We start from the raw sequence: 13,308 nt of genomic DNA on the forward strand, positions 1-13,308 counted from the left end.
AGTACTCCATTGTAGGCAAATTAGTGTCGATGAGGTTGAAGGATTTGCTTTGCCCAGAGGAAGGTTAAGAGTCAGCCCTTTTTGGCTTTTATCCTGCGGCTCCCCCATACTCATACTCCTCCACTCTCCTCCAGGCTGCCTTCACCTCATTTTTATATACTCTTTTTAATCTATGGGCTTTATAAACTTCACAAACTATTCCTTTTGCAAATTTCCAATGCTTTGCTGTAATTTTCTTTACTCTTCTTTTCCTTTCTTACGTTTCCATTGATCGTTTTAATTTCCATATACATAGGGCATCTCCCCATTCTGTTATTTTTTCAAATTTCTTCAAAAGATCTTTCCCTTAAAGGCTCTTGCTAGAGTTCACCCCTTGAGAAAAGCTCTCCTCTGACCATTCGTAACCCTATTTGGAGCTCATTTCTTGGTTCCTTCTTTCGGAATTCTACAGCTCTCTTCCAACCTCTCATTTTGGACTCTATCAGTCAAGAGGCGGGGGCTTGACTCGGTCTCTCTCTCTCTCTGCTGTGCACTACACTCCATTTTGGTTGCTAGCTTATTTCCGTTTCCGTTTCGCTGCACTTTTCCTACACTCTCAGTTGACGTCTCTCTCTCTCTCCGCTCTCCACTCTCCACTATCTGTCCTCTGTTCTCCATTCTGCACTCTCCCGCTCCGCTCCGCTTCAACCAATTTCCCAGGCACAGTGACACTGAAAGGCGACATCGGCTCTGGACGCTGCAAATGGCAAGAAATCAACGTCAGTTCATGGGGAATGAAGGGGATTGGGGAGTTTGAATGGGGCAGATGGAGGACGTGGAGAAGGAGGAGAAGACGAAGAAGAAACCGAAACGAAAGGCAGCTAAAAAAGAATTAAATCAAGAACTCATTAAGGCGCCGGATGCAATCACACTTTGCACCATTCAGAGCGCCACTCTATCTCCATCTCTCTCTATCTCTCTCTTTCTATCTGGCACTATCTGCTTTCTCTCTCTCACACACACACACACACCCACACCCACACAAACACACACACACATACGAGCAGGGAGAGAGTAAGCGAGAAGAATGTCGCTAACGCTGTCGCCGTCTCCGTTTGCCGCAAAAGTGCGCACAATTATTCATTAACTTTGCACCGGAAAAGCAGAGAAATTAAAAACTGCCAACGCCAGGATAAATAGGGACAAAGTGCAGAAATTAAAAATATGAGAAATACTACAGTAGACAGGGACAGAGACACTGACAGAGACAGAGACATAGCACCAGAGAAAGGGAGCAAAAAAATACACACACTGGGCACAAAAACAAAAAAATGAGTTGGATAAGTAAGAAGTCCGCGACAGGGCCCCAGCGCCAGCCGCTACCTCTGCCCCTGCCCCTGCCCCATCTCCTGTCCCCACCCACAGCTTCGAGGGGTTCTCGTTAAGCAGAGAGTGGGGTGGGGGTGTGGTGGCTTGGGGTGGCGCAGGTCACAACTAATAAAACAAAAGTCAAAAGTCCTTAAGCGCAATGAAGAAGCTAAAAATGCAACGCGGCAGCGCCAGCGTCAGCATCAGCTTAAACTACAACACAAAAAAAATCAAGGCAGAGAGAGGGAAAGAGAATGCCAGAGAGAGAGAGAGAGAAAAAGGGGAACAGGCAGTCGTGGGCGAGAGATGTGAAGAACGCTGGCGGAAAAGGGTTAAGGCTGATGAGCTGACGACCAACTCGCTTTTCCTCCTCCTGCCAGGCAGGTCCTGCCACCAGTCTTCGTCCACCAGTAATGAGGCGCTCGACGCTGCGGGCAACCATAAAAATCTCAGGCCGTGCCCCAAAACCTCACCCACCCTCCTTTGTGGAAGGCCCCGGCATCGCCGGCATCCCCGGCATCCCGCCCCTGCCATTTGGCTGCCGTGCAGCAGCATTTGGCGCAGTGGCGCCTGAAAGCATGCAGCACTTATTGTTTTATTCGCTGCCGTGGACCCTTGATGAAGTGCGGGGCCGAGTACGCTTTGAGGAGGTGGCAACGGTGGCAATGGTGGCAATGGTGGCAGTGGGTGGGTCGGCCACCATATCCGCTCCACGTCACTTGTGATAATTGCGTGCAACCGGTCGCGCCTTGTGATTGTGACATCGCCTTCCGTGCCTCGCCCTTTTCCTCCTTTTGCATTTCTAAGAAAAGCAAAAATCTGGTAGCCCTGCCACGCATTCCTCTATCCCTGCCACTTCTAGCCGCTGCACATCCCCGCAAATTTCCACATTTGAAACCTTTGTGCATATCATGGACCGGATCAGCACCAGGCAGGACCACAAAAAAATATATACTGCGAAAAAACGAAAAGAAAAATCCCCGCAAAAAAAGGGAGAAGAAAAACTCGCGAAAAAAAGAGCGAGAGGAAAGGGGGGAAGGGGATTTTTAGACGCAGAAACAGAGAGCAAATGCGAAATAAAAATTCATAATTACGTTTACGCCGGTAATTAAAAATTATTGTAATACACGCAATGCCCAGCAGTTGGTCTCAACAGCAGCCCAGCAGCCCAGCAGCAGCAGAATGGTGGACACTTCTGGTCGGGTCCGTCCCGGTCTGGCCACGCCCCCATCTCCCATCTCCACCATCTTCATCTGCATTTGCATCTCCCTGGTCAGCGGGTGGTTGTCCTCAGGAGGAAGAGGCGGAGGAGTCATGTGCGATGGCCGGCTGAACAAATCACGGACGTGGTCGCAGTCGTGCTGGCAGAGGATGTGTCTCTGGAAGCCAACTGGCGGTAATTACATGATAAGATTTAAAAAGGGAAAAACTATTTAAGTGGTTACCAAACGGAACTGCAGATGAATTCCAGAAAAGCTAAGAGAAAGTTAAGGGGACAGCAGCAGTACTAGGCTTTGACCACGATTGAAGGTCGACGATGACCAAGCTACTTACAATCGAGGAGTGCTCTATTGTGGCAGAAGTTTGTCCAGATAAAGGGTTTACAAAGGAGTATACATAGCACTAGGATTACAAATTTAATATAGAAAAAAAAGGTGTGGTATGATTGAAATATATTTAAAGACAATAAAGATATTTAGGAGGTGCCTCATGGGGTACCAAATCGTTAGAAAAGGGATACACATACTTGCTCCTATTACATCAGGAGATGCTCCTAATTTTCCCCATTTCACTCAGAGAAATCTGAATGATTGATGAGCCTTATTCTATGAGGTGGCTTAAATGGTTACTATAGATCGCAATGCAATTTTGGATATTTCCATCAAATGAAATGATTTACTGCAATTAATGCTACGATTCCGACGACTTTGTGTTCGTTTGTTTGTGAAATTATTATTTGACACTCTCGTTCAGTGCTTTGAGATTTTAAGCCCCGGCATCAATACAATTAAAATGTTGAATCAAATTAATGAAATCATTTGCCATTGATGGCACAAACGATTGCACAATATGCGCTCGATGCCCATTTTTTCGGCGGTGTGGGGCAGCATCAAAGTGAAACCTCAAAAGGCGCCTCCGCACCACCTTCTACCACCACCACACCGTCATTTCAGCACCACTTAAATTACGCACACATCGTTAAACGCGCGTTTGCAAATTGAACAATATTTGAAAAATTACACACAAAAAATGAAGCATAGCAGCCCTCCCCCTCCCACCACGTGAAAGGCCCAGAGCATATGAAGTGCAAAGGAAAAAAAATTGAAAATTTTTTCCATTCTACTTCCTTTTATTTTTATTAATGTTGCGGCAGCCGCCAATGGCAAAAGCCGCGCAGCAGCTCGTTAGCAACTTAAGTTGAGCTGTTGACGACGACGAACGGTGGGGGGGGGGGAAGGTGGATAATGGTGGATCTGAAGCTGATTCTGATGCCCACGGATGAAGACGGAGACGCCAAACAAAAGGCAAACGGCAAACGTCAATGCGCCGCCGAATTGGCAACATATTTGCGAACAGTCGCGAAAAGCGCGAGGGCCTCATCATCAGCCTCCAACCCCAAGCATAAGCGAGCAAGGGCAGCCTGCGGCATATGCCACTGCAGAGGGCAGAGCAGAGGGCAGAGCAGAGCAGAACAGAGCAGGTCACGGCACCGACGTGTGGATACCCTGGCCATGGATTAAATACAAGAAACGGCAAGGTGTCGTCAGACTCCGCTTAGCCGAGCAACCGTCCTGCTCCATGCCCCATGCCCCATGCCTCATCTCAAGGGTATTTTTTCGCTACAAAAACACAAAAAAATAAAGAAGAGATGAGATGAGGAAAACCAAAGCAGCGACATTGACGACGGCACGCCAAAGCCAAGGCTAAAGCCGAAGGCTCACCCACAGAACTTCCCCCCACTTCCCCACGCAAATTCTCCCCCACAGCCTGCCAACAGGCGGATCGCGAGCCACACTGCGTGTTTGATTACCACGCGCGGTTACACGCAAAACAACGCAATTTTCGGCATGCATGCCGCCGCACCACCACCCATCCACCCATTCACCTAAGACACCACCCCACCAAGGCCGCAGAGGAGAAGGACGGAGGACAGGCCTGGCCCTGGGCCTGGGCCTGGGCCTGGGTTTGGGTCTGGGGTGCGGATTGGGCAATGTTCAATACGGGGGTCGCGCTCGCTTACAAGAAAAATCGCACAAAATCCCACTTGACAGGCGTAGTTAGCGGGCATCATGCAAATATCAGTCATGTTGCCAACCGGGCTGGCCCCGTGCGAGGGTCGTATGAGAAGTACGAAAGAGCAGAGTGTGGAAGGAAAAAAGTCCTTCGAACCGCCCTCGCCTCAAATGTGGCCTCTTTAAATTTCTTGTGATATATTGAACATCGGCGACCCCCAACTTCGATCCGCGACCCGCGACTCGCGACTGGCAACTGGCGACTGGCGACTGGCGGGCCCGTAGCCTGTGCTGCCACTGCGGTTAATGGCTTATTTAAAATTGTGGAGCGGAGCGGCAGAGTTTTTTTGAAAAATTGGCAAACTGCTGGCGAAATTGATACGCGGCAATCAGTGCGATGGGGAGGAAGGAGGAATGGGAGTGGATGGAACCAAGGACGCGGCTTTAAATCATAATCAGTAAAATGGAAAAAATATAAATAATGAAAATTACAGCAGAGCAGCGCGGAGCCAAATTGAAAGTAGAGCTGTCTGAGGGTTGGCAAAAAAAAAAAACATACCAAAAACAGCACAGAACGGGAATAGATGGAAAAGGGAAAATTTGCATAACTCGACAGAGGTGGTGGCAGGGATGATAAGAGGGGGAATGAAAATGGTGGAGGGGGCGAGCACCCGACGTTGTTTTGAATCAACAGGATGATTACGCCGAGAGCTGAGAGCCGAGAACCGAGTACCGGCCACAAAAAATAAAACTCAAATGAAATTAATCTAATAAGGCAACATTGTCCTTGTTGTAATACCCTTTCCGAGGGTATTATGAACTATATTAGATGCTTAAAAAACAGAGTGGGAAGTGGTTCAGAGCCCGTACAGCAAGAGCATTGGAATTCGTGGTCAAAAGGGACAAAAGACAGGCTTGATTTTACAACTATATCACTAAGACAAAGCTTATCGAAATCTAAGGACATCTCATATACTCGTATGTGTGTATAAACGATGTACCCGCAAGAGCATCCAAGGTTGGTCTTCCTCTCCAGCTGCTGTCTTTGTGGTTGTTGTGGGTGTGTCGATGGGGCGATGGCAACAGAGTTCAAACTTTGTTGCCTTGTTGTTGCTGTTTTTGAAGCAAGTCAATTTTACAAACCATTGATGCAGAAGATCAAACTTCCGCCAAATGTTGTTAATGAAATATTAATGCGAAAAGGATATGCAATTGACAATTGTCTCTGGGCCCAGGGCCCTGGGACCCCTCTCGCACTTAGTCCTGGCTTAAAACACAAAGCTGCTCATTTGCATAGAGCCCTTGGCGGAGGCAGTAGAGTGGGCGAATGGGCGAATGGGCTGGGCTGCCTCTAAATTAAATTACAATTTCAGACTCGGCGGATAATATGAAAAAATCACAGCCATTAATCATGACAGGGGGCTCCTTCCGCCGTTCGACTGCAGCCCCGATTGACATTTTCCATTTGCTGGAAGAGGAAGCAGCATCTTATGCAAATTTTCAACTCTCCACCACTGTCCCTGCAACACCCCAATTGGCTGCAGTTAAAAGCATTGATAAATCATAACCACAAAACTCTAAGGCGCAGATTTATTTCCGCAAGGGAACCCGGAATGAAGAGGAAATAAAGCGACAATGATTTCTATAAAAAACACCAACAAACGTAGTGAGACTTAAATTTATTTGTTTATATACCCTAGTGCTATAAGATTTACTTATATTTGGGGTATAAGTCATTAGGGTATTATAATCTTCTAATATTCAGACATTGTACATTGATCTTTAATACTAAACATTTGTTAGATCCTCATTTCGTTTGGTATACGAGTATGTATGAAATCAAACAATTGTAAATGTTAATGGAAACATTTTTGTTTTGTTTATGTGAGGTTTCGTTATATATATAGTTTAGGAACACAATAAGTAGTTAAATGAATGTTTCATACCTTTTAAATTGTGAATACCATAGGACATGGAACACATCCTTGGGTCTTCCTGGTCTTAAGCTCGAAGAGATTCAATTAATGCTTTAAGGTTGAAAGCTTTTCCATCTACAAGTATTTTCCCGTTTACGATGTACCCTGTGTAACCCATGTGGAGCGAGGTATAACAAGGGAATTAGTCAAAGTACTCGGACGGGACGGACTGCGTAGACAACAGCTCTATATCTGCTATATTTTCCATATCTTTCGATCAATCCGCTGCCGAGCAGACAATGCCTTGCAGCGCCCTTCGGTATGCAACAGTTTTGCGCCTCACGCACACAGCCACGCTGCGAGAACCAAACACTCTTGTGGCGCAGGGATTGATTGCAGGGCCACAGTGAGGACGAGGGCCAGGACCTGGGGTCTGGAGTCTGGAGTCTGGTGCCTGGAGTGCAGGAGTGCGAGAGCAGAGTGTGATCTAAGCAAACTGTCAATATTTGATGTATGTTAACACCCTGTAGCCCGCCAGGGCAGAGGCCATATGTCAACACACTCAAACATAGAGTCAGAGGAAAGAGAAGGGAAGGGATTCTGGCATATTTTTGGCTATGACTGGTTCCTGGGGACGGGTGCCTCTGCCTCGTTGTGTGTGGCCTGTGGCCCATATGCACCATTTGGCAGCTGGCTGCCAAAATGCCAGCCACAAACATGCGCGCCAGAGGAGCCACAACCCAGGAAAAGGAGCAGGGGCGGGAGCACAGGCAGGAGCTCTGGTCCTGGAGCCAGACGTCTGTCATGTTGTCTGGCTGTTGGCAACATTTTACTGTTATTCAATATGTCAAAATCGTGTCGATAGCGTTCAAACAAGCCGGTCTAACACACACACACACACTGAGCCGCACTCCAACACACACTTGGTGGCAAACACACACACACACACATAGAGAGAGCAGAGTGGCAGCAGGAGCTACAGAATGTGGCAGGCTGACGACGATGCCGCCATTTGTGGCTGCTGCATGCGGTTGATGGGTTTGACGCTTGATGGTTAAATGTCGGGCTTTGGAGGTCTGCTCCTCCTCTCCTCCCCACAGACATGATCTGAGGCTGAGGCTGAGGCTGCTTCTGCAAACGTTTAAAGAGCCACAGTCGCATACGCACATGCACAGAGACAGACAGACAGAAAGGGGGAGACTTAATTAATCAATTTCAAATCAATTACCACAAATTTGTTACCAATATGCAAAGACATGAATCACGGACCCCAGACCTCAGACCACCGGGCCATCCCCCCCACCCCAGACATGCCGCAAGATAAGGACATCTCTCAGACTCCTGGAACGGGCAGAGGCAGAGTCTGGCCGGGCATAAACAAATCTTGGCTGTCAAAAGTGCTCAAAGCCATTGTGCTAATCTCAGAGGAGCACAGACAGAAAAGCAGAGAGACAGGGAAGCAGAGAGACAGAGGATGCTGGGTGCTGGATGCAAGGCAACAATGGCAGTGGCAGTGCCACTGCAATAACAGCAGAAACAACAACTCTAACGGCATTCAATAAATCACTAAACACTTGAATGACGCTGCCAATGCAACTTGCAACACATTGCATAGAGCCAGAGTCCCCGAAAACTGAGGCTTAACATGCAAAACATCACCCACCCACACATCTCCCACAAAGAGTGGGAGAGAGAGAGAGAGAGAGAGTGGCAAACGGAAACGGACGCAAGGCTGCAAAAGGCAATGGTAATGCAAGTGGGCAATGTGCAATGGGCTATGGCAGTGCCTTGGCCCCTTTGGCAGGCAGCCTCATAATTCAAAATTGAAATTGCAACAATCAATTGCAACAACATGCAACAAATCGTTTGTAGCCTGGTAGGCTAATCACTGCACGTACAGCCGTACAAAGGGGATGCCCTCCCCGTCCCTCTTTTTGCTGACATATAAATCTCAGTTGGAGTCGCAGTTGGCAAAGACGATGCCCGGTCGGAAGGGGGCGGAAGATGTGGCAAGGGGAAAGTTCAATTGTTCCACTGCACTCGAGGCAGGTCTCAACTTCTGATAGGGAATGCCTCAGGACGATGGAGATGATGATGAAGGAGCCATTCCATTCCATTCCATTCATTCTGGGGCTGTTCGGTCTGTCCGACACTTGCTGATGCCCTACACCTATTGATGATGATGATTATGCTGTAATTGATGTTGTAGTACCTATGGAAATGTTTCTCATTTTGAATGATAATAGCCTGTAATGCTTGCTTGTACATGCTTGGCATTGATTGAAAGGAGAAACTCAAAAACTTATTGACTGAGATAATTGATGGTTCAATCAAGTTTTAGTGGATTCAAGGTAATGAAATAGCCGAAGCTAAAGAACAGCCAATGAATGTGACCAGTATGAATATAAAACTAGGAGTTTTTCCAAAAAGCTCTGATTAATAGGCATGATTGATAGAAGAGCTCCCTACCCACCAGCCACTCATCCTCACTCATTCGAACACCAGGGCAGAGGCCAACAAATAAAATGCTGGGAATTTATTTAGTTTTATTTCGTATTTACGTAAAATATTCCACTGGCAGCGTGCCCTCTACTTAGGACCGGTTCACGTACACTCCACTCGGGGTGTGCAATTAATTCCCAGCTCTGGACCCATTTACATGACAAAGTTCAAAGAATCTTCCCGTTCCTCTGGCAATGCACTAAGAGGTTTTCTGTCTCCAAGGTGAGCCCCAAAGCCGAGCCCCGAGCCCCGAAGCGGAGCAAAGGTGCCGGGCCAATGAGCCGTAGGGTGTAATTAGTCCCGGCCTCGAGACTCTCGGCTCTTGGCTGCTAATCTGTGATTTTCCAAATTGTTTCACAAGTGTCATAAATCAATGAAATACCAATAAGTCGTCGTCGTCGTTGTCGTTGTCCTGCTGCTGCTGCTGCTGCTATTCCTCGTTCTATTGCTGCTGCTTCTGCTGCTGCCGTTTGCAATTGTTGGAAAATGCAAATTTCGCAAAAGGATATGCCCATGCATAAATGTGGAGGACCGGAGGACAGCCGGGGACCAGGGAGCGAAACAGGTCAGGTCAGGAAGGAGTCACAGCCGACATCAGGCAGAAGCCAGACACGAAGCAAACATATTTCATGCAGTCTCAATTGGAATTCTAAATCAATCAGATTGAGACGGGGCCAGCAACTCAGCTTGCCAATGCACTGGATACACTCAGAGAAAAGAGCAAGAGCAGCTACCATCTTCTTCACTGCACAATAAGCATAGCACAGGGCGGGGTATACTACTTTCCCCACAAGTATAAAGATCTTAGGCCCACATATGAATATGAATGGATATGCAACTATTCAACAGTCAGATAGTCTAAATAATATCTATCATCGCTAAAAGAACATTATACTCGCAGTAAATTTGCATACATAATTTATCTCACGATATAACATTCTTTTTATGTATTTCGATGAAGGAAGGTACCCAGTGCATGTCCCAATAAATATTTGCACAGATATTCCGGTGTGATCCAAGATGGTCGAAAGACCTTTGGGCTATCTGGGGACATCTCCTCTTTCTGCAAAGCTCCTCTCGCATTCTCTCAGTGCCCCAAAAGTTGGTGCGTCTGTGCATTAAGTAAGACACAAATCATAATCGTATGCGTGGGCATGGGGGCTGGGGGCCGGGGGCTGAGGGCAATGGCAACTGGACATGGATCTGTGCCGAGGTCCACAGGGCAGGCAGGCAGGCAGGCCTCGTCCTGGTAGGAAATGCAAAATTTCAAATATGAATTGAACTGATATATTAATGGCCACTTGAGTTGCACTCTCCGCTGAGCCAGGACCTGGGGACGTTTGTCAGCAAAAGTAACTGCAACTTCCTGGGGCAGGAGTTGCCAACGGGGCAGAAGGTAGGAGGCCAAGGAAGGGAGGGAAGGGGCGACCGGGTCGGTGTTGGCATTTATAAATCAAAATTTTGGGCCAACAAACTGAACACAGACGCACTCGCACTAACACAGAGGGAGGACATCTCTAGGCCTGTTTCTGTTTCTGATTCTGAGAGTATCTGTGAGGATTGTGTAATTGCCAGGACCTGGACTGCATCCTGCCGGGAAGATGGGCGTAGGATGTGGCTTGAGGTGGGTCCCTGTGTGTGGGCCACAATTGCAGCAACTTATCTCTCGCCTGCCCATATAAATAATGACAAGCACGACGACAAATAATAATGCACATATACACACACAGGGAGAGAGAGAGAGAGAGAGAGAGAGACACAGACACTCGCACAGGACACAGGACATGGCAGGACAATAGGCCTGAAAGAATTGTGGAAGCGGGACGAGAAGTGGTGACTGGGTGACCGATGTGTGTGTGCATAATATGAAAATTTATGTGCGGAAAGGATTGAAAATAAATTTATGAATTATATTGGTTAGAAAATTGCATCTACTCAAGGATATCCTTAATGTCTCTAGGATGTGCATGCCTCTGCCTTGTACGATGCACGAGCCACTGTCGCCGGATGCTCGCCCAAACCTATCTGTTACATTCAACAATGTATCCTGATTCAATTTATTGTTTGTTTGATTTGCATTGTCTGTGCCCCTTAGACAATTGCCAGTCGCCAGATACTATCCCGCACTGCACTGCAATTTGTGTGGTGGCCATATACAATATATGGCTATCATGGCTATCGGAACTCTCTTTCTCTTTCTCTCCCTATTCTTTGTTGTTAGAGCCATTTAATCAGCGATAACAGCTGCAATTTGCGCCCAAAGTGCTTTTCGAATCATCCCCAAATAACAAAAATATTAAAAATATGTAGGTATGAGAGTACAGAGAATGGAACAAAGATTTTTCTCGCTGCCTGTCGGAGAGCTTATCATAAAAATCCAATAAAAGTGGGCCATGGATTCCCCCTCGTTTCTCAAGCTTTTTATGTTTCACCCCTCGTGTTTTGTTTGTTCTGTTTGGAGTTCGAGTTCAAGTTCTTACCTGCTGCTGCTTGCGGTGTCATATAATGTAGTTTATGACTGCTGTGCCTCCCTGCCAAATCTGTCAAAGTTCAGTTACATGATTTCATCCATCCACCTTCTTGGGGAATTGGGATGACTGATCCACGGAAAAAGGAACGGAACTGGCAATAAAAGTTTCCCGACACGTTTATGCTTATCTCGAACGTAATCGCAATCCCAATCCCAATCCAAGGACCAGCCAAGCACCAGACATGTCCTGGCAGTTCATCAAATGTCTGACGACAAGTCACGACTGGCTTATGGCTTTCAGAGACATCAATTGTGGGACACTTTTCATTAGTTTGGCATTACTATACGTTATTGATAGGGACGTGTGCCTGAGTGCCTGGCTAATGCGGTTTCCCTGTCATGGTGGCCATCGATGGCTGGCTTATAGCGATATATAAATGACTACAACATGTATTCATATAAATGTATGCATATTTATTTAAGGTTCTAGTCTTGTGGGTGAAAATACAATTTTCGGAGAAAGTACTCTTCGCTGCCCCCGATATCAGCATTATCCCAAGGAACGTCTTAAGATAAATAACCTCAAATTTATTATTTTCAAGGATTATTTTCTCTTCTCCAGGAAGAGAACCCGAACTTCATCCCAGGTCCCTGCTAGGCTCCTACTACCCTCAGTGCCCCAGGTCGAGTCGAGGCCTTGACCAAATCTTCGAACTTAGATTTGTATAAAAGCTAAATACTTTGAAGGCGATTCGATTATTTCTCAACAAAGAAAGGCTGTATTGGTCGCTGTGCTTAAAAATCGGAATGATAAACTGAGTACCATATATACTAACATTTAACATAATAAACATTAAAAGGTGACTAAAAATAGCCATTCCCAGAACCAAGAGCTAAGAACCTCGACCACGACCCAGACCGAGACCCATTCCCACGTCGGTTTAGAGCCAGTTTTTCAGAGCGAGGGTCTCGGCTTCAGTGCACATGATAATTGCGGTTCACAATTGAAATAATATTATTACATAATCAACACCTCAATTAGGTTTTTAATGTGTCATTTGAATTGCAAGTGCAATTACGGTGGGTGTGACATAGAGATCGGTCGGCCCATAAAAGCGGCAGCCTCGAAGCCAATGCCATCCATTGAACCGCCTGAGCTCCATCAAGATGCGTCTCTATCTGCTGTTTGCCTTCGTCCTAAGCTGCTGTCTGCTGGTGAATAAAAGCCATAAGTAGTTCCAGTACCTAGCTAATACCGACTTTTCACTCTCTTTCAGCATCTGTCGGCAGCCGGAGTGAGCCATGGCCTGGGCCAGGGACTACTGGGTGTGGGCCACCATCGCAACTCGACGGGCTCCCCGCCACCACGTGGTGCTCCGCCGCCACCACCACCCAGCACCACAGCCTCCTCGGGGTAGCAGAACCATGGATACGGAGATTGGATCGACCCCTAATATGACCCCGTACCTTTGTTGTATAAGCACATTAGTTTCAGAATAAACAGAGCATTGTCACACAGCAAAAATCAATAGTTTGATTTGATATTATTATAGCAAGCTTTCCTTTCTCCCAAGTCACAGGAACGGATGATAAAGCCCAGACACCCAAACCCAAATATGTTTATGTCAAATTTTGTTGGGTGTTACTTATCCGCTATAACGCCCACAATTATTTACGTATGGGCACATAATGACGTTGATACTGTTATTATTTTAATATATATTTTAATAAAATATCTCTCTATTATATACAAATTTGTTGGGTCGTCGCCGATGTCTGAAATTTTACTCATATCATGCACATGTGCTTGCCCTCTAGTAATAATAATAATAATAATACC

General features: G+C 46.6%; 1 protein-coding gene across 1 annotated transcript; it reads left to right on the forward strand.

The window, feature by feature from the left end:
- The first annotated feature begins 12,572 nt into the window (after window positions 1-12,572).
- Window positions 12,573-12,993, forward strand: LOC6901767 (uncharacterized). Its single transcript, XM_002134401.3, has 2 exons — window positions 12,573-12,683; window positions 12,746-12,993. The coding sequence occupies exons 1-2, from the start codon at window positions 12,636-12,638 to the stop codon at window positions 12,884-12,886; spliced, it is 189 nt and encodes a 62-aa protein (XP_002134437.2). The 5' UTR covers window positions 12,573-12,635; the 3' UTR covers window positions 12,887-12,993.
- The last annotated feature ends 315 nt before the right edge of the window (window positions 12,994-13,308 follow it).

The sequence above is a fragment of the Drosophila pseudoobscura genome, chromosome X (genome assembly GCF_009870125.1).
Source record: "Drosophila pseudoobscura strain MV-25-SWS-2005 chromosome X, UCI_Dpse_MV25, whole genome shotgun sequence".
Taxonomy (NCBI): Eukaryota; Metazoa; Arthropoda; class Insecta; order Diptera; family Drosophilidae; genus Drosophila; species Drosophila pseudoobscura.